The sequence below is a fragment of the Astatotilapia calliptera genome, chromosome 8 (assembly GCF_964374335.1).
Source record: "Astatotilapia calliptera chromosome 8, fAstCal68.1, whole genome shotgun sequence".
Classification (NCBI taxonomy): Eukaryota; Metazoa; Chordata; class Actinopteri; order Cichliformes; family Cichlidae; genus Astatotilapia; species Astatotilapia calliptera.
The window spans coordinates 22,796,476-22,816,687 of NC_137429.1; the positions used below are offsets into that span (position 1 = coordinate 22,796,476).

The 20,212-nt window shown below is 41.2% G+C and overlaps 3 protein-coding genes across 8 annotated transcripts; 1 reads left to right on the forward strand and 2 right to left on the reverse strand.

Moving 5' to 3' along the window:
- Window positions 1–2,992: 2,992 nt before the first annotated feature.
- On the reverse strand, window positions 2,993–11,408 carry narf (nuclear prelamin A recognition factor). 4 transcript variants are annotated; one of them, XM_026177252.2, is made up of 12 exons: window positions 11,104–11,408; window positions 10,350–10,424; window positions 10,177–10,242; window positions 9,768–9,896; window positions 9,553–9,685; window positions 9,128–9,262; window positions 8,109–8,227; window positions 6,669–6,798; window positions 5,054–5,126; window positions 4,762–4,899; window positions 4,105–4,262; window positions 2,993–4,012 (listed from the first exon to the last, which is right to left on the reverse strand). In XM_026177252.2, exons 2-12 carry the CDS (start codon window positions 10,404–10,406, stop codon window positions 3,762–3,764), a joined length of 1,389 nt encoding a protein of 462 aa, XP_026033037.2. In that variant the 5' UTR covers window positions 10,407–10,424; window positions 11,104–11,408; the 3' UTR covers window positions 2,993–3,761. The 4 variants fall into 4 exon arrangements, with proteins under 4 accessions (XP_026033037.2, XP_026033033.2, XP_026033034.2 ...); XM_026177248.2 differs by having other exon boundaries at window positions 6,669–6,801; XM_026177249.2 differs by having other exon boundaries at window positions 6,669–6,801; window positions 11,188–11,385.
- Window positions 11,409–11,741: 333 nt separating this feature from the next.
- Window positions 11,742–15,479, forward strand: cybc1 (cytochrome b-245 chaperone 1). Of its 2 annotated transcripts, none has more exons than XM_026177259.2 (6): window positions 11,742–11,913; window positions 12,839–12,926; window positions 13,050–13,091; window positions 13,186–13,356; window positions 13,460–13,604; window positions 14,572–15,479. In XM_026177259.2, the coding sequence occupies exons 2-6, from the start codon at window positions 12,839–12,841 to the stop codon at window positions 14,726–14,728; spliced, it is 603 nt and encodes a 200-aa protein (XP_026033044.1). In that variant the 5' UTR covers window positions 11,742–11,913; the 3' UTR covers window positions 14,729–15,479. The 2 variants fall into 2 exon arrangements, with proteins under 2 accessions (XP_026033044.1, XP_080161724.1); XM_080305598.1 differs by lacking the exon at window positions 11,742–11,913 and adding an exon at window positions 12,037–12,163.
- hexd (hexosaminidase d) lies at window positions 15,465–20,153 on the reverse strand. 2 transcript variants are annotated; one of them, XM_026177253.2, is made up of 11 exons: window positions 19,900–20,153; window positions 19,696–19,811; window positions 19,415–19,502; window positions 19,172–19,336; window positions 18,910–19,093; window positions 18,645–18,716; window positions 18,070–18,268; window positions 17,830–17,991; window positions 17,629–17,736; window positions 16,884–16,973; window positions 15,465–15,832 (listed from the first exon to the last, which is right to left on the reverse strand). In XM_026177253.2, exons 1-11 carry the CDS (start codon window positions 19,984–19,986, stop codon window positions 15,661–15,663), a joined length of 1,443 nt encoding a protein of 480 aa, XP_026033038.1. In that variant the 5' UTR covers window positions 19,987–20,153; the 3' UTR covers window positions 15,465–15,660. The 2 variants fall into 2 exon arrangements, with proteins under 2 accessions (XP_026033038.1, XP_026033040.1); XM_026177255.2 differs by having other exon boundaries at window positions 19,172–19,324; window positions 19,900–20,113.
- Between the last annotated feature and the right edge of the window lie 59 nt (window positions 20,154–20,212).

The following is a 20,212-nucleotide window of genomic DNA, read 5'->3' on the forward strand; positions in this document are numbered from 1 at the left end:
CAAGGAAAATGATGACGGAGTCATCCCTAGAGTAGATGTGCATAAAAACAGCCATCCACACCACACAAACTTGGTGATACTGCCAGAAGAGAGCAGTGGGTAGCATCAATGAGTTCAAGTGTTGTTAGGCTGTGTTTAAGAAAACTGACTTTTGATGTGCTCATGTGGCAGAATTGGCTTATGTAAAATTGGCCTTTGAGGTTTTAAAATAAGTTTAAATAAACCTTAGATTATTAATTTTGTGTTAAATTTGTCTAGCTGTTATATAGCATTACAGTTTCTGAGATCAAAGTCTACTGTTTTACTTTCATAATCAATGGCACCCAAGGTATTCTCTCCAAAGGCACAACTTACCCTGCACCAGGGGCAAGTTGTGCCACAAGACCACTTTTTTTTCAGAAAGCTATATTTCTTAAATACTATATGTGTGATTGTTCCCAGGGACGCACGACATCCTGAAATATATTTACATATTTTATTTGGAAGCATTACAGTCATGGTTTTAAGTAAAACATGGCACAACCCACCCCATCGTCCCCTCCTACTGTTTTGTTCATAAATTATAGTCACATCAAGGTTTGAGAAGAAGCTGTTATTAAAACCTGCATTTCAACAAAGAGCTGTCAAAGGACATCAAGGACGAGACTGTAGAGAAAGTGCTGCTCAGATAAAACCTAAATCGAGGAGTATGACCCAAAGAACACCATCGCCACAGTTAAGCATGGTGGAAACATTATGCTATGGGGCTGTTTTTCTGCCAAGGGTAGGGGACGACCTCCAGCATGACAATGACCTAAAACATACCACCAAGGCAACAAAGGAGCGACTAAAGAAGAAGCACATTAAGGTCATGGAGTTGACTAACCAGACCTGAATGCTTGAGGATTTCTCTGGATTTCATTGAACTATTTCATCTTTATGTTTTCTGAGTTTAAAGCTGCTGTGTGTATTGTTTCTACACCTTAACTGTAGTTGTCACAATTGGTGACAAATACTTGTGATATCGTGTGATGTCACGGCAAGATTATACAGAACCATGCCACTACATGCCACGCTGTATTGTACTGTTACTCTTACCAAGCATACGTTTTCTGAGGTAATACAAGCAGTTATAAGGGTGACAAATCTGTCAAGCGGTGAGTGTTGATATGGTGAGTAGTTTAAAAAAGGGAGGTACAGATACATATCAGCAGATCTCTGAGTTTATTGCTTAACAGAAACTAAATGAAAAACCCACAAGACAGATTACAGATGCTATTTCTGTGTCTCTGCTTATCTTCATCTCCAAGTCCTTACTGTACTAAAGACAGTGTTAACTTTGTGAGAATACTTCATGTAGATCATGAACTGTTGTCATGTGTCCATTCACTTACATTTACACACACATTAAAATATAAGTAGGTGTATGAGTTGATGAGGCATGTGCTCAAAGTGATCACATCTGTAATGTTGAACTGGTAAATTGTACAGTGTGTGATAACTGCTGTGTTAACATGCTCATAACAGCAGCAAATGAAAAATGCTATGGGCGGTTCAGATGTATAACAACCTTTCTTGTTCAGCATTGCCCTTTAAGGATGTGGACTGTGATACATGCACAACAAACTAATAGATTAAGATGTCCCATAAATACACAAACACACTCACTGGTTTTATAATTTTGAGTCACTGGGAGTTATGGTTTTCTGTGGCTGACACAGCAAGCCAAAAGAAAAAAAAGAAAAAGAAAATGGAAAAATGATCAAATCCTGAGAAAGTTATGGAATAACTTAAGTCCATATTAAAATCCAACAGGAGTCAATAATGTTCTAAACAGTCAGATCAAAGTAATTCAAATAGGATTTAAATAGGCTGGCTGAAAGGAAAAAGCTTGACGTAATAACCAATTTCACTTTTTAGACTCAACGTTTTGCTTTTGTAAATTTGGATCAGCAGCTCTCAGTTACCCTCACGCATGTCTATCATTTGTTAAAATATGAAGAAGCAGCAGCACGCACCTGTTAGAGAGCTTGTTGCTTTAAGAGCATCTGGGGACAACTCAGAGTAACACCACCGATTATAAATGCCGCTTTTTTTTTTTTTAACCACACACCAGCGCTGCCAGAGAAACATGGTGCTGATGTTAAACTCTTACAAACTTTTTGAAGATTAAAAACACCCCACAAGTGTTTTTTAGATTATTTTAAGAAATAGTATTCATCTGAATTATGCTACTGATGCTGACTGAAAACAAGGGGGATTTAAAATCAAAGGCACGTTTGGCTTTTTGTTGTGATAATTAACTATGTTAATATCTTTCCTTCTTTGAAGCTTGCAATATTGACTTTTTGACTGAGTGAAAACAGATTTGTTTCCTTGTATAAATCAAAAACATGTCCACCAAATGTGTTTTTCTCCATCCAAGAAAACAATAAATCTCATATTTTGCTTTAATTTGATGCGACTACAGACTGAACAACTTGGCAGGTGTTGGTGAGAAAACGTCAGATGAGCCATTTCCCTTTGACTCAGAGACAACCTGGATCTAAATAATAAGCAATAATAAGTGTGAATATGCATGTTATTTCAACAGTGTCATAACCTTTTTCTTTAAATTGCCAGTTTTAATATTTCTTTTGAAGAAATTCAAAGATTAATCCATTTGTTCGCTTAATGACAGCACAGAAAATCTAAATATTTTCAGCCATCAATCATCAGTGATGCATCTGAGGTGCTCCTAAGGTTCAAATTTTGGTCCCTTCTTGTTCTCTAGTTCTTCTATGTTTCCACTAAGACTATACACATTTCTCCTGTGACCTGTAGTACTCTTTTTCTATCTAGATTATTTGGTGATCAGCCTGGTTTGGAGAGATCAGCATCTTTTGGTTCTCAAAGGACCCAAAAAAATTTTTTTTTTTTTTTTTAAAAGTTTCCGGAGTGACGTCTCTTTATGTTATGACCAGGTCCCCCGACCAAAACAAAAAACCATCAGCATCAGAATGAGACAAGTCACTTATTTGTGAGAAGCATTTTTCTTTTTGTGCTTTACATAGGACACGAATGTTTGATCTTGTAAAACAATATGCATAACTTAATAAAAATACTAGTTTGTGAAACTGGAGCAGTGATACAAATGAAACCCTCTTGCAGCCTTAAACAGAAGGACTGTCCTTCCTCTGGGACGGATAATCTGAATAATGCATCAGATTTACTGTGACTGATTCAATAAGACACTGTTGCATAGTTATCACTGTGTTAGAGAACACGCAGTCTTTCAGCTAGGAACAGTGGAGATGACTTTAGCATGGAAAACTGCATGATTCATACTGGACAGCTAAGATTCAAACTCATCAAATATACATTCAGCATCCACAGGTTCGGTTCATGAGTTCCAGTTGTGATAAAAGCTTCTGTTTTCTCAAGGGGTTATTGCTCTGTGACTCGACAGGTTCACACTTGCTACAGATGTCACTTATTAGAACAGCTGGCACAGCAGGTGATCTTGTTTTTTGCCAGTTTAAGAACACCTCACTGCATTCACTGATTCACTCGGTATCATTTCTAAGTGTTTGTTTTTCTGCCCCTCACATATCATCAGGCTCGGCACAAAAGAGGCAGCCCCCCCCCCCGTGGTTAAATGGAAGAATGATCTTTTGAGACGTCAGTCACTGGTCCGTCATTCTGCGTCATCCACAGTTTTTTAGAATATGTGATGGTCCAGGCAGAAGCACAATCGAATAGCTGTCCATTCATGTCTTTAAAGGAAGACGTTCCCTTTCTTCTCACCACTGCATGTGTGGGGGCTGTGCGTGGCCGTGACTCTTATCTCTGTACTCTGTGTGCAGCAACTTTCTGGCCTGTGACGAGTCCTGACCCTCCAGCCAGTCCTGATAGAGGGTGTGCAGGGTAGGGTTGAATTCTGGGAGCCGGACTGGAAGGCTGCTGTAGATCTCCTCCATCTGGTTGACCAAGGCTTTGTCCAGCCGGCCTGCACCTCCCTCACTCTCAGCCTGACCGCGGCCGCTCAAGCACCCTGAAGGGAAACATAGGAGGAATGTTAAGGGTCATAAATCTTAAAGAGCTGGCAGCAGCATGTCTGAGCTCATGGGCCGTGATGGGCGTTACCTCCGGGGCAGGACAGCACCTCCACCAGCTGATAAGGCACACGTCCCTTTCTCATACGGTGAACCAGAGTCTGGATGTTCCTGAAACCATAGACAGCAGCAAACTGCAGAAGTGTTTCACCATCCCGCTCTAGTGTCACTTCCTGGAAGTCCCGATTCCTGTAAAGTCACCAGCAAAGGGATTATACACAGATAATCAAAGAAAAGTGATCTTTAACTGATCCATCCACTGCCGTGTTTTAAACACCCACATCACACTGCTAAGCTGATTAAACTGGTTTTTCACCTTTACACAGACAAAGTAGCAGCTCTTAAGTACAGGCTGACACAGCAATGTGGGGAGTGTAGGATCACAGGGTCAGTCTTAGTTCAAAGTTAGCTCACAGTGAAGTTGGTGTGACAACAAATTTTGTATTGCTCATTGTTAATAATATTGAAAGGAAATTAAAAGCAGCAGATGTGCATAAAGTTGACAATGAAGAAGGAAAAAAAACACTTTCCGTGCATCTGTTGATGCGCCAAACGTACAAACAACCACAGTAATGTCATAATTTCACATTAACAGATGGACAAATGGATTAAAACCCTAACACCATCTCCAGAATGACACAACCGTGAGGTATTAGAACACAACTATGCCGACTGGGCCGTCTCTCACCTGAGGGTCTTATATGTGATCTCCTGGACGTCCACACCAAAGAGTTCTTTAGCAGCGTGTTTGAACACGTGTTCCAGGAAACCTTCAGAGCCTCTGCCGTCATGTCTCACCAGCGCCACGTCTCCACCGTCTCCCAGCCTACAGTCACAGTCAAAGCTGCATTGACACAGGCTCAGAGGTTGTATCCAGTCACGTAAACATTACACATCAAAGTACAATTTATTAACACTCCAACTACATAGCACTGACGTCATCGTTTACATTATTAAAAACAATGCTCTCAGCTACTCACACTTGGTCCAGTGGAACTGAGTCCAGCTCCTCCACCGACACCTTCCTCTGCTCCATCAGGTAATAAATCTGCCCTGGAACATGAAACATGACTCTTACTTTGACAGTGCTCTCTTTCATTATCCACTACAACACTCACTGGCCACTTTATTAGCTACACCTGTTTAAAGGCTTATGTACAGATGGACAAGACGACCTGCTGAAGTTCAACGTGAGCATCTGAATGTGGGAGAAAGGTTCTTTAAGTAATTTAACCGCATTTTTGTTGATCTGAGTATTTCAGAAACTGCAGATTAAAGTTTTTCCACCCAACCATCTCTAGGTTTTAAAAGCTGGATAGTGTAGTGGTAAGACTACACACTTCTGGAGTGGTGGTCGCAAGTTCAGTTCCCACCTGGTATCCAGTAAGGGTCCTGTCACGGCACGGCTATGTCTGCAGCCTGTTCGCAGTTCAGGACACAAGCATTTCACTGCATGTTCACTATATGTTGAACTGTGTATGTGACAAATAAAATTTGTATTTGTAAAAAAGAAAACAATGGCTTGTTCATGTGAGAGGAAAATGAACGGAATATTATGAGCTGACAAGAAGGCAACAGTAACTCAAATATGTCATTTTCTGCTGTGACATTCAGCTGGTTTGGCATAAACAACATGCTGCCCAGTATGAACTATTGCTGTTACTGGTGATATTTTCTTGGCACACTTTGGACTGCAGCTGAGCACTGTTTAAAAACCACAGTACAGTTGCTCATCATATCCATGCCTTTATGACCAGTGTACCCATCATCTGATGGCTGTTTCCAGCAGGATAATGCACACAGTTGCACTGATGTCAAACTGGTTTCTTGAACATAACAATGAGTTCACTGTACTCAAATGACCTCCAACAGTCATCAGATCTTAATCCAGCAGAGCACCTGATGATGTGGTACATCATAGATGTGCAGCAGCTGTGTATCATACTAGTATGAACTGAAACCTCAGAGGAATGCCTCCAGCACTTTGTTGAATCTGTCCATCTATGCCACTAAGGCTTTTCTGAAGGTAAGTGGGGTTCAACCAAGTATTAGCATGGTATACCTAATAAAGTGGCCAGTGAGTGTACATTTTACAATGATACATGCAGTGATACTCTGGTTGAAACAAAGAAAGTGAAGAAGAGGAAACATGGTTGGTTGGTTGGTACATGCAGGTGCATCAAATGAGTGCGAGTGCAGATTTCTTTTTTAGCCACAGCTGCAGCTCTCCCACAGTTGCTCACTCTGACATGCTCTGTCATACTGGGGTCAGCTGCTCTTAATCTTAAATGGATCTAGAGACAAATGGCTGAATCTCAAGAAAACAAAAGAAACCAGATCAGCATCCTGCTGGCATAATTACAGTGATTATATTCGAGTATCCATTATGACCTTTCTGAAGAACATTATAGCTGTTTAAAGCAACTCTTGGAGGAAACCTTTTAAGGATATCAAGTAATTCAGCCTTTCCACTGCACAAACAATCCTCAGGTTTCAGATACACCTCTAGACAGTAAATGTGTTCTGCTGAAACCAGAGAGAGGGGTCTAACAAACTCTAATATGGTTGCAAATATGGTCTTTTTAATAATCTTACCTGAGGTAAGTACGCAGTCTACATCCCTGGTCTCCAGCATACTGTTGTAGAACTCTTCTCTGACAGCTTCTAGCTTTTTATCAAAGCAGGGAGCCACCACCACATGGTAGAGTTTCTCTGGACTCAACTTCTGCTAGTACAGAAAACACAACAAAGACATAATAAGAGAGATTCTCTCTCATAAAATACAGAACTCAGTCTGACATTAGCCTTGGATTGTTCAGGTTTGAGACAGTACAAACACTGACTCAGATGGAACGTGTGGTTTGGGACGACGTGACTACATTAGGTGATCAAATACTGAACATTTAGAACAGCCTTTTGGCTCACAGTGATTTTTACACGTTTGATAAATTTACCTCTTTAATTTTACATTATTTTAAACTTTGGCTACATTTTTAAACATCATTTTAAAAAAACAAAAAACAACCCACAACAGTTATTTTGAAGGATTTTAAGTATTCTTTTTAGTATAATTTAAAATGACAGTTATCATTAAAAAGAATAAATAAAAAAAAATCGTAATGGCATAGATCCACTCTGTATGTGTTCTCACTGCACCTGAGAGTGGTGTAATCTGATACCCTTGGCACTACTATTGGCTGGATGCCACACACCCACTGCCCAAAGGTTAAAGCCCAGGAACATGTTGAACACAGCAAAATAACAAGAAAATGTAGCAATGGAGACAAGTGCCAGGGTCATCTGCCTGCATTGTTATGGCTTATTTTAGTGGGTCGCAAGTCATTTAAAAGGATGATCTTTGTATGTATAAATGAAGTTATATCTGGTTGTATTTACAAGTGCTACTGGCACTACTGAATATGCCAACAAAACATCCCAGCTAGCAATCATGAATAACTACGCATGTTCTTTTTAACCTTCTGCTTTTTCCTCAATGACAGTTTAATAAAAGAGCTTTAATGCAAGGTGTTACACATTTGTCAGGCTTCATTTCTGTTGCAGGATATTTTGGCTGAGCTGCTGTTAAGATTTTAGGAGCGGTTCATTAACATTAGTTCATTTGATGCATTCTTTTTCTGCATTTTGTGACAGCTTAAATTAGAGGTAATTTAACACAGGGCCTCAGAAGTGGTGAAACTTGTTTTGGTAAAGCACTTCCTGAACTACAACAAGTCCTAGAACCACATGTTGGGTGAGCAAAGTTCCCGGTCTTAACCTATTAGAGACTTTTCTAATAGAAAAAAAAGATTTAGAGCAGCATGAAGACCTTTTAGCCAATCAATGTTAGCCATCAGTCCCCATCAGGCTGATCACCTCTTACCTCCATTATATTTAACTCTTACGCCTATACAACAGATTAGTTTTCATTTATTTACCCTTCCTTATTTGTCGACAGACACTTAAACAAGTGGTAGAAAGACCTCCAATTACCCTGAGACCTTTGACTGTGAGTTGTCACAGTAGATCAATGCTTACCTGCTGTTTAGAGAAGTAGTCTTTGACCAGACACCCCATGATCTGTTGGGGAGACCTGGCTGTGCAGATATGAGGAGTGACCAGGCTGCCCAGAACACGCTCTGAATAGCGGATCCACCCTGTAAACACACAATGTTAAAATAACCATTAGCCTACTGTGCACGCGTGGCTCAGGGGGTTGGGAATCGCATCTGTAACCGGAAGGTCGCCAGTTCGATCCCTGGGCTCTCTGTCCTGGTCGTTGTGTCCTTGGGCAAGACACTTTACCCTACCACCTACTGGTGTTGGCCAGAGGGGCCGATGGTGCGATATGGCAGCCTCACTTCTGTCAGTCTGCCCCAGGGCAGTCTGACAGTCTGTGGCTACAACTGTAGCTGCCTCCACCAGTGTATGAATGTGAGAGTGAATGAATAGTGGCATTGTAAAGCGCTTTGGGTGCCTTGAAAAGCGCTATATAAATCCAATCCATTATTATTATTATTATGAATTGAAGTTTTTTATTTTAGAAACACACACCAAGAGATAGGAGGAAAAAAATCCACATAGTCCAATACATTTCTTTCATGATGATAAGCCGGCTTGCTATTTAATTACTGGTCGTTCCTCACCTGGAGGCGAGCAAAGCCCTCCTCCATGGCCAGTGTTAGACCCCACAGGATGAATACCTGGGTGTCTGCATGCAAGTGTATAGCTGCAATTAAAGACCAAAAAAGTTCTAGCGTCCTATCTCTGATAAAGGGAGTGGTGCAGGAAGAGCTTCCTATCTTTCCCCAGCAGCTCTCTGCTATCTGCACCTCTAAAACCCCAGGTTCAGCACACGCACAAAAATTCACTCAAGAAAGAGCCCGGGGACTTGCAGAACAAAGAAATCTTAAAACTGAGGCAAACACCAGCACAGATGATAATCACACTGCCAAACCAGTACAACGGGGTGGGGGTTTGAAAAAAAGAGGAGAAGAAGAAGCAGCAGTAAAGAGTGGGGGGAGTATGAGGAAGGCAAAGAAGAGAGGACGGTTTACCTGGACAGGAGGAGGTGAACATGGGCAGGGCGTGGGAATCATGGTGCCTCCTGCGATATCGCTGAATAAACTCCTTTTGACTCTCTAGGATGCTGAAGCCAGCTGCCAGAGTGGTGTCAAACACATATTGCACTCCTGCAGGGAAAACCCAGAGTGACGAAGCAGAATGCACACAACAAACAGGGAAATGTTGAACATGTATGATAAATACCAGGGCGTACGGGTAATCCGTGCACACCTGCTTGCAGAAAGGTAAACTTAAGTCTGTTTAGCAGAAAAGTGGGAAGTACGGCCAAAAAAAAAAAAAAGTAGCTTTTTTTAAAATAACAAAACAAGCTAACAACAGAAAGAAACAAAAAGGAGAGAGTAGGAAACTTATGGTAAAGTCTACTTCGTATTTCATAAAAGAAAAAAACTCAAATCACCGATGTGCTTGAGGAAGCCGCAGAGCTTGTGGGCCGCTTCAGCGATGTCCACACCGAACTTGACAGCAAAGAAAGGCAGAGACTGCGGACACACCGACGCCACCAGCACCTTGTGCTTCGACGCATCACACTTCTGACAGGGACAGAGGAAGGTGTTGTTTAGCAAGCGCAACAAGGCAGCGCAGAAACACTCCCTGGTTTCAGAGGAAGTGTACCTTATTCAGCGCCAGAACTCGCTCCACTTCCTCCAGACCCTGCTGAGAAATCTTCAAGGTGTCCTCGTCTGACAGACAGCCGTCACAGGACAGGCATGCGCTCAACAAAAGCTGGGAGCCTTCATTCCCCTGAAAAAATTAGATTTTTTTCACCCCGACAACCTTTGAAGTGGGCTACGTTTCATCTTCCTGTACTGGTTATTACCTGCCTTAAGCCTACTATCTGCTAAAAGCATCTTAATCTGAATCATGCTGAAATAAAGAACTGTAACTTTTTAGACTTTATCCTCCCTGTGAACTTCAAACAGTCTGAAAGGATGCATGAAAACTGCTTAACATGGGAACATGATGAGGACTGATTCATGTAGAGCAATTAATGACTAGAGTGCACTGGGTAAGCAGATACTACCTGCCCATTGACTTCTTCGCTTTCCTGGTTTGAGTTGGCCCCATCTTCGCTTTGCTTCTTATTGCACTGTGTGTAGAAAGATCGATAAACTCAGCTCAGAACTGAGAGCAAGAAAGAGGCAGTCAACCAACCCATTTATGAGACAGCGTAGTGCTACAGAGCCATCATCATACCTGTTTGGTGCAGTTCTCGCACTTCTCCTTGCGCTTGGCTATGTTGACCTCTGACATTTTCTTCAGCAGTTATATCTTTAAATTAAGAGAGACACACAGAGATTAACATCCCAGCTCCACACAGCCTAAAGTTTCCTGTAATGAAGGCAGAGGCGACTACTCTTTGCTGTTTAATTAACTCCACCTTCCACTGACTGCTTCCAGCGTCCTATCACAGGCGGGCGTTTTTATCATAAACAAAACAGCTTTATAATGGTGGGAAACTGAGTGCAAGCACAAGCTAGTCTTCTGTCATTACATCCCAAATTGCTCGGGTTAATTATATAAACAGAGTCAACAGAAACCGCCACGAAGTCCATTACGTCAGATTGCGTGCGCGTGAGGGGAAGCGCGAGAAGTATGGGCTGGAAGCTACCGTGCTATTAAAACCTATAGAGAGTTAGCTTGTTGTATAGAAACAGTCTTACTTTCATATGATACAAAAATACCTTTAAAAAAATCTAGTTTGGGGTGAATATATTTATATCTTTAAATAAGAATAGCCAAATCCTTAAGCATGCCTCACGTTAACAAGCTACCTGGTATGTTAGTTTTGCTGCCCTTAAATATACCACTTGAAAACACGCTATTTCGGTCCAGGCCTTTTTTGGGGTTTCTACATTAATTCCTGTGTGGGACCGAAGCGTGTATGCTGGTTTAACGGCGCGGCAGACGCAGTGTTAACGCTGCAAGGTCGAATTTTAAGGTAACTCACCGGACGGTTTATTTCACTGCTCTTTCGGACAAAGACATGGGGAAAAATGTAGAAGAGCAGCCAGTGCTAAAGAAGACTACATACAGGTGAACTCGACAGTTACTCAGCACCCTTCGTTTTCCGGTCAACTCGTCTGTGGACGGCGTCACCGCCACTGTTGGCCGCCAGGCTTGAACCTCTGCGGTTATTTCATAATACTCTAACTGCCGCTTACAAAAGCGACGAGACTCCTCTAGTGTCCAAGCCAGTCGTCCGACTCCATTGTGTACCCCGGCGACCTCTGAGCGCATGCGCAAACTGTGTACGAGTTGCTCCGGAAGCTCGTGTGTAGAAAGACGTCTTCTTACCTCACGTCACACTAAATTCAAATGTGATAGAAACAGCTTTGATAAAAACTCAGTTTAGGTATTTCTGAAAAGAAAACCTGTGTGGTTGTTATCGAGTTATGAACGCCTTTTCAAATTGTTACTATGTTTGAAACATTTAAGTACACAATCATATATACTACTTGCTTGCTTATGGTAGGCGTATGCAGGCAAATGTAATGTTTAAATGTAAAATTTAAAGTAAAAAAACCTTTCTTTCTTTCTTTCTTACTTACTTTTTTCTTTCTTAAGCTTTTATTTTGAAGGCGTGATGAAGTAAAGCTCGCCCTGTTCCTGGAAGGAAGTGTTTCCCCTATGGGACTGTTTTGTTGCAATAATATGAATAGAACTTCCTTATATTTTCAGCGGTTGCGTTCCCTTGTACGCATTCTTCTTTCCTAAATCTACAAGGCAAAATTTTATAAGAAAAAAAGGCGATTTTAAGGTAAGCAATACAGATTTCATATTACTGTCTTTACCTGTTCTGCAGAGATTGTTGTCACGCTGAGTGATCGTGGTCAGCAGCAGCAGCAACAGCAGCGGCATCTTTCTTGTCTCGTGTTTTCAGATCCAGTTAAAAAAAAAACAACCGTATGTCTGATCAGAAACATATATGGAACAAAAATGTAGATCAAGCCACGAGAACAGTTTGAGTTTTATTTTGCCATCACCCCTGTACAGCAGTACAGCAGCAGGTAGGTCTATGCCACTCAGAGGACTGAAACATGTTAAAACATCAATGTGTGACCATGAAACACATTTCATCTTTGATATTTCTTCAGTTAGAAAACAAACAAACAAACAAACAAACAAACAAACAAACAAACAAAAGATCCACTGCTTACAGCAACTTGTCTGGATTATTTTTGAGAAACCATCTTGGTTTATTTTGAGGTAATCCAAGCTTGTCTGATTTGCAAGGGAGGCTCTGGGGTAAAAAAGTGAAGACTTGGTCCCTATTGAACAGCTGTTACTTTGCTGTCTGGGCATTGTATTGAAGCAGAGCACAGGTCTGGTATAGCTCCTTTTGGGGTTTTGATTTGATTAATTTTAACTTAAAGATACGAAATATAAAAGCTGAAACTGAAAAAAAGTGCAGAAAATACATAGGGTGATTCACTAGTTGTTTACATTTCACTGAGCTCTGGCTCTATCAGATTTATTATAATGGCAATTTGAAAATGAACACAGACGTGAATGTTTTACAGTGGCTCTTTAAATTGAGTTCACTTAAAACAGTCCCTTCCATTAAAGGAAAGGTCTGTGAAATTATGGAGTAAAGCAGGTTTTGCAAGTTTTTGCACTTTTCCCACTGTAAGAAATCAAAGGTTTTAGTGTTTCTAAACTGCTGGGTTCTTGTCTTTGTTTAGATGGGATACATGACAGTAGAAGACCAGAGCTCCACCCTGCTCCACCTAAAGAGATCCCCGGGGATCCGTTCATGGTCTCTTCTTGTTGGTAAGTTTGTTTTTTGTGCAAATGTTGTTCCCATACTCAAATATGACATGCGCTCTCACACTTCAGTGATGGAATATTCCCTTGAACTGCTCCAAAACCATAAGCCTCTTATTTTCACTGCAGGTATAGCATCTGTTGGCTTAACAGCTGCATATTACAGCTCAGGTATGCAAGCTAAAATTTATATGATATGTCATCTTAACTTCCAACACTTGAGTACAGCTTTCTTTTCTTTCCTTGTGTTGCGTCGATCCCGCAGACAGCATCCCGTGGAAGCTCTTCTACGTGGCCGGCTGTCTGTTTGTGGCCATGCAGAACATGGAGGAATGGGAGGAGGCTGTGTTTGATAAAACCAAGAACCTGATTGAGCTTAAGACCTTCAGTTTATACACTTTAGTCCTGACTCTGTGGAGGAAGGGCCAAGAAAAAGGTGAGTAAAACCACAGAGGGGGCTGGTCACTACAGCTCCATTAGTGAGCTGAGAGGCCACAGTAATGGATCTTACCATTGTGTTTTTTCTCTCCATCTCCCAGTTGTGCTGGATCTGGACCAGCTGTGCGATATCTGCGTACAGGAGGAAAGGGTGCGTTATTTGGGAAAAGGTTATCTGCTGATGCTGAAGCTGGCTGCAGGCTTCTCCTACCCCCTCACTCAGAGTGCCACGCTCGGGGGACGCAGGTAGGTCACCGGCAGTTGACAGTTCAGCACAGGATCTGATTTAGTATGAAGTTGTTGCTAGATGAAAGATAAAATAGAGGTTTGATGTTCAGATTTTCAGTATATTAACCCCATAAAATTAAAACTTGCAGTTAATACATGTTTAGCTACCAGTTTATTAGAGGGCTCGCAGCTAAAACACAACAACTGTATAAGAGATCCTTCCTGCATTGATTTATTTTGTGGCCAATCTAGAGGCTAGAATTTATGTTGCTGTTAAACTGTGCTGACTTCTACAGATAGATGTTTGTTATTCAGCCTGCCCTCATCAATAAATAAATCAATAGCTCTCTTACACAGTTCAAACAAAAACCAAAGAACACAGAATTGACTCCAAAACAGTTCTGTTAGATTTTAATTATTTTAGCTAAGAAACCACCAAGTAGATGTGTGTGCCAAGTGTTATATAAACATTAAATGAGTCGCCTGTCTTCACCGTTTAAATCGGTTCAAATCAATTCAAATCAATTATATCTCTACAGCGCCAAATCACAACAATGGTCGCCTCAAGGCGCTTTATATTTTAAAGTAAAGACCCTATAATGACACTGAGAAAACCCCAACAATCACATGACCCCCTATGAGCAGGCACTTGACGACAGTGGGAAGGAAAAACTCCTTTATAACAGAAAGAAACCTGCAGCAGAACCAGGCTCAGCCATCTGCCACGTCCGGTTGGTGGTGAGGTGTGGGAGACAGGACAGAAAAGACACACTGTTTGCTTTCTGGTGTTCACTTTAAGATTGCTAACAGGAATTATTGTTGCATGCTAATTAGCTATCGAGATGTGATGGCTAATAATACCCTGCAGAAAAAGTACCACAGCACTTTGATTACTACGATTTGAGATGAACATTTATTCATGAATACACTGTATTAATATTTGGATTTATTTGGATCTGTTTTCTGCACTCCGGTTACTCCTCAGTGATGTGGAGGCAGTGGCTGCTCTGCTCAAGCGCTTCCTGGCACTGGAGGAACTGCAGAAACGTCGGCAGCAGGAGTATGAGGCTGAGTACGGGGACGCAGAGGATGAAGATTCTCTAGACAATAGCACCGACTCAGATGAAGCAGACAAGCTGTGATCTGTCTGAAGTGTAGTGTTACTCTAATGTAAGGGAGATTTAATTAGGGGCAGTGCAGCAATGCAGAGCCATTACAGAGGGTGAGGTTTGTGCAAGGCCCTTAATATATAGCAAACTCTAAGCATGTGCATGCATGTGGAACAGCAGGGAAAATAACCCTTAGTTTCTACTTACAGTCTTCCTTGTTTGTATTTTTACTGGTAATAATTCAGTTATATGTTGTCCTGCAAATGTTCACAATTTAGGAAATCTTGGAATAGACCTTTTTATTTCCCTTTTGTTACATTCTAAGTGGAGTCTTCTTTAAGCGAGTATTATTTCATCATCTTTGAGCTAATTACTGTTTGAGAGCACACTTCAGATTACAGATTTCCCGTGCCTTCCTACTGAATTTGAGTGTTTGTGTATGCGAGCCTCAGGAAAGTGCTTTTCCCACAGTTTTCTGGACCACCCCGCTCATAATTGTCTTTTTGCGTGTTTATTTGAACCCAGTAGACAATCCAGATGAATGCATGTGTAAACTGTAATTGAGCATGAAGGATCTTCTGAGCTTAGTCAAGAGTGAATTATGTGTCAAATGCTTTGACGTCATGCTTGTCTATCTTGTAACCTTTACCTGTTGTTGTTGTTTTTTAAAGTGAACCAAAGACTGTATCTCAGGAAAAGACTTTTGTGCTTTTGTCAAACTTTGTCTCATTCCAAGTTCAAATGTGTGCTGCTTTAAGGGAATAAACACTTTGTTTTTTTTAAACTAGGGTTTGATTTTTATTGTCATTGTTACATGTAGCTCCATTTACATATAGCAGTTTACTCTCACATAAGCGTAGAACCCTATATAAAATCACTCCTTTGAACTTTAGTGCCAGTGTGTGGCAGAAATTAGGAAGGCTTTATGTGAATTAATCAGCAATGTCAAAGACGGAAAAGTGATTCTATGGCACCATCTCCTTCAAACAGGCTGCAACATCCTCTGTTATCCTCTGAAGAGGAGCTGTTACAGGGCTGACGTGTTCCTCTATCCACTCCTGGACTGTTGAATCTGGGTAGAGACTGGCCATCTCCTCTCTCACTGCCTCCACCTTCTGCTGTAATGTAGCCAAATACCTGCAACGTGACCGGAAGAGAGTTTAAAGCCATACAGACTAAGGTTAAGACTTATCACGATGCTAGCTCACAGGCTGAGCTAAGTGCTAAAATGATTTAAATAACTGTTCTATTCTGCACATGCTTAGCACATATAAATGGAACCACAAAATATGAGTTTCATGGCAGCACTTACTTACAGGGGCCCTTTTTAACTATAGCCCGAAAACAAGTAACTTGTAGAGGTAAAACAAATTTTCTGTCTGTTTCCTTTGTGATTTCTGAAGAAGATATCAGTAAAGCAGATGTAGTTTCATCTCTAGGTTTTTCTCACAGAGCTGTAACTGCTGTAAAACATATTCGTTCTTGCATTAAGGACTTCAAGCCTATCTGGCACCACAGCAAGCTCCTTTTTGTACATGTTTTTCCCAACATCTGTTGCATTTATTATCAGGAAACTGGTGCCATTAAGCCAGTCCTGTTAGATTTTATGGGTAAAAAAGCATCATAAGGACATTAGAATTGCGTCACTTCATATCTTCTGAGCATCCCTTTGAGAATTTCAGGAAATAAAGACATTCTCTGTAGACTTGCTCTGGTAACTAGTTACCTAGAAAGGTGTGTTGCTACCACTGTCACACAAAATCATGTCAGACATGATCCCTCTATGGTTTATTGACAGCATAAAAGATGCTCCAAACTTCTGGGTCTGAAAAGTGAAGCTATTGTGAAGTGCCCTAAACCTGAATTCTTCTCATTGGTCACCATGGAGCGATCCCATTAGCTGCACAGAGTCTACGAAAAATCGCTCTTGGCTCTGACCTCAGCATACATGTAGGATTACAAAGTGCTTGTTGGCCAAACAGGGTCACACCACTTCTTCATTTTGGCTTAACTTTTGTTAAATATCATGACACATATATCATATAGTTTAATTGAGGTTCTAGTTGCCTAATTTTAAGGATTTTTAAATATATCCTGTACATGCTGTACTTTCTTTTTACTATGACTGCATATTCTGTGTATTTTTAATTTTCCACATTTTGGTAAAACATAAGGAAGGTATGCTCACAGGGATGCTTGGTTGTGAATCTGCATGGTGATTAGCGGGGTAACAGTTTTCCTCTGCCGCTGGTATGGGCTAAACCATCCTCTCACAAACCTGCAGAAACACAAGCATACAGTTAAATCTCTACACTGGAAAAAAATAACTCTCGACAAATCTCTAATAAAAATTTATTTGGCACCTGTTAGCTTCACATTTCTAAGTTATACATAGCACTAATGTTAGCTTGTTAGCTAAAAGCGGGCTCTAACTAAAGTTAAATTAAAAAAATATCAAACGAAGAATGAAAAAATTGTAGTATAACCTTTAAAGCTAATTGTCCAAAACCTAAAATGTAAAAATGAAATTTGTTTTACGATGGCTTCATATTTAAACTTCATTTTATAAACTTAGCAGCATAGCTTACCTCACTGCTAACAGGTAGCCCGTGCACTATACCAAACACTATACCTAACATATCTGGCTGTCTTGTAGTAATTGCCAAAATAGCAACACATATAAATATTTTTAATAACATTTTTAGAATGTTTTAAAATCTGTCTAAAGACTTAATCCATTCCCACATCTCACTGAAACTGTTGTTCAATAACGACATGACTGACTAAATTTTAGTTCATGTTCGCAGCACACAAATATCCTTAATAAAGTGGTACACTGTGCACAAATCGTAGATGCTAGCCTACAGACATGAGGCTGAATTGGCATTCAATTCCATTTAAATGAAATGTTATGATCATTTCCCATAACTTACATGCTGTTTTCAAAAAATCTTATATCTTCTGAATTGAGGAGTGCATTGAGCTCCACGATTAACTCAGCCAGCCTCCTTCCTGGGAACACTGTGTCAGCTACACATGTCCTGAGGACCGTGGGGAATAAAATCCTGTTAGCTTGGAGATGCATACATAGATACAGTGATGGTGTTGTTTATTACAACGGTGTTAAATCTCACATTCCCATGGTCTCCACCTCCACTGATGAGATCCCCAGCTTCCCGGTTACTTTGCTCTGGGCCTCAGCACTGAACTGTCCATGAAGGAGAGTCTGGAGACAGACTGCTAGTGATGGAATAGCCACTGGGATCAGCTCACACAGCACTGACAGATGGTCATACCTGATGAAGGGTAAATGATGGCCCACATAAACATCTTATTTTCCTTTTACTCCGTGGAGAACGTCCTCTGCTTCTTACCTTTGCCAGCCTGTGATGGCAATACCCTTTATATTTACAGCAGGAGACAAAGAAGCAGCCACCTTCAGCCACTGCAGGTGATTATCCAGGTGTCTCTGCGTGCTGGTCACACAGGTGTAAACACTGGTGGAGCCTTTAAAGGAGCTGGCTGCCCAAAGATCTGCCATACCGGCACTACAGTACTTCTCCAGCAGAGACACTGAAAAACATAGTTTGAGAATATTCAGTGTTTATTCTACTTACAAATGTAACTTAATGAATAAAGCGGATATATAGGTTGAATTTTTCCCAAGTCTTTAAAATGTAAAAATGGCCATTCAGAATTTCAACTTAAATTAGTAAAACAAGCTCAGTCAATTTAAGATAACATGTTGAATCATCATTAGGTCACATATTTTTGGTTGTATTTACTCTGTTCATTTTTACCCCTCATTGATATCAAGTTCTTAAAGCTTCTGCATTTGAAAACATTCTGTACTAGCAAAAAGAAAACTTACAGAAGGTGAATTATTAGCCTGAAGTCAATAGTTTTGCAGTGCACTGTTTGATAATGTACATCTGTGTACTTTACCTACCAGTTTGGGACACATCCAGGTTTGGGGTGTAGTCCCACAACATAGGCTGGACGAGTCCCACTAAACCACTGGCTTCCATATGGATTAAAAAAAACAGTAATTAAGAATATTTTATCATAAATAAATACAAATCATTTATACTGTACAGTTTTAGCACAAGAGTCTGAAATGTTTTTTTGTACTAACTTTATTGCAAAGTGGTTTTAGACAGTATTTAGACCCGTACACGTACAAGAACTTCAAACTACCCTGAATATCACCTCACCTTTCAGTGTGTCCAGGCTCATGCCTCTCATCATATCATCCCACATTATGATGGTCATATGAGGCCACGCCTCCTTGACAGCCCTGGCCACCTTGGTCACATGACTTAAGAACAGTTGCTCCACTGTACGCCCAGGTGAAGCCAGCCACAACTTGGACTCCTCGCCCTCACCCAGCATGTACACCTTGAGGACGCGAAGACGAATGTAAGAGATTCAGTTATACATAAACAACTGGTTCCCCCCTGAAGACTGACCCCTCACCTCATCTGCTCCAATGTGGAGCGTGCTGAGCCCCGGATGCAACTCCACTACCTGCCTCAGCATCTCCATCACCACCTTCACCCCCTCCTCTCTGTGGGGGTTCAGGGTTCCCACGCAGTGTGCCACCTCTCTTAGGTGCCACATGGATCGGTGCTTTAACACAAACTATGACAGAGATGAGATGAGCGCAGGGGCGACACAGAACTCCCATCTTAAAATTGAGCCACATGCGACACACCTCACCTCCATGTGACCAAATGTCTGCACGAGTGGGATCACCTCCATCCCCTTGGATCTGGCGAATTCCTGCATAGACAGCACCTCATCTCGGCTGAAAGTACAGCACGCAAAAATCAGACAGTCTGATAAACCAAAGCATTTCTACAGCAAGTCTGCACTTAAAATATCTCTATCAAACACAGGGAGGGTTATGATTTTATTAGAGGATCTTTTATTGTGAAAAGAGATTAAAAATCCACACACAGTGAAAACTATTTAAGAAGCACTAGATCCCCAAACTGCACCTGTAAGCAGGTTGTGCTGTTGCCTGGAGCAGCTTCAGCTCCCCATCATAAGGAAACACATCCTCATACTCCACCAGCAGGCCATCCACTCCCAGTTCAGAGAAGAGCTCGATCAGCTGAGGATGTTAGCACACATGGGGAACTAAAAAGTGACAGAGCTGTAAATACTGTTCATGTTGCAGCAAGACCCGAGTGGAAGCTTACCCTGTGCAGGTATTCAACTCGTGGAGGAGCACCTTTTAAGTCCAGGTGCACCACTTTCTTCCCTTTAGGCCAAGGTGGACAGCTCATTCTGCATGCATACACAGAGCCCCACTCACTTGTACACTTTAATCACAGATGAAATGTTAATATTGTGGCGTAAGCCAGTTCTCTTACTGTTTACTATCAAAATGATGATAACAGCCGAGCTAGCCTAGCTATGTTGTTTTCGCAGCTATGCTCTGTAAGTGCAACTCAAAGAGACCCGAACGTGGTCCAATAGAAAAAAGGCTTTCCCTTCCCCGGAGCCAATAGG

Bases quoted from the DNA above. Each gene is read 5' to 3' on its own strand.
- hexd (XM_026177253.2), bottom strand. From the start codon at position 19,986: ATGAGCTGTCCACCTTGGCCTAAAGGGAAGAAAGTGGTGCACCTGGAC. The intron at 18,269-18,644 runs GTAGGTAAAGTA...TATGTTTTTCAG, and splicing joins CCTGGATGTGTCCCAAACTG to TGTCTCTGCTGGAGAAGTAC. The intron at 17,737-17,829 runs GTGAGATTTAAC...CACGGTCCTCAG, and splicing joins GAGGTGGAGACCATGGGAAT to GACATGTGTAGCTGACACAG.
- narf (XM_026177248.2), bottom strand. From the start codon at position 10,406: ATGTCAGAGGTCAACATAGCCAAGCGCAAGGAGAAGTGCGAGAACTGC. The intron at 8,228-9,127 runs GTAAACCGTCCT...GTGTGTTTACAG, and splicing joins GTTCACCTCCTCCTGTCCAG to GGTGGATCCGCTATTCAGAG. The intron at 5,127-6,668 runs GTAAGATTATTA...TTCATGTTCCAG, and splicing joins AGACTGCGTACTTACCTCAG to GGCAGATTTATTACCTGATG.
- cybc1 (XM_026177259.2), top strand. From the start codon at position 12,839: ATGGGATACATGACAGTAGAAGACCAGAGCTCCACCCTGCTCCACCTA. The intron at 13,092-13,185 runs GTATGCAAGCTA...TCGATCCCGCAG, and splicing joins AGCTGCATATTACAGCTCAG to ACAGCATCCCGTGGAAGCTC. The intron at 13,357-13,459 runs GTGAGTAAAACC...TCCATCTCCCAG, and splicing joins GAGGAAGGGCCAAGAAAAAG to TTGTGCTGGATCTGGACCAG.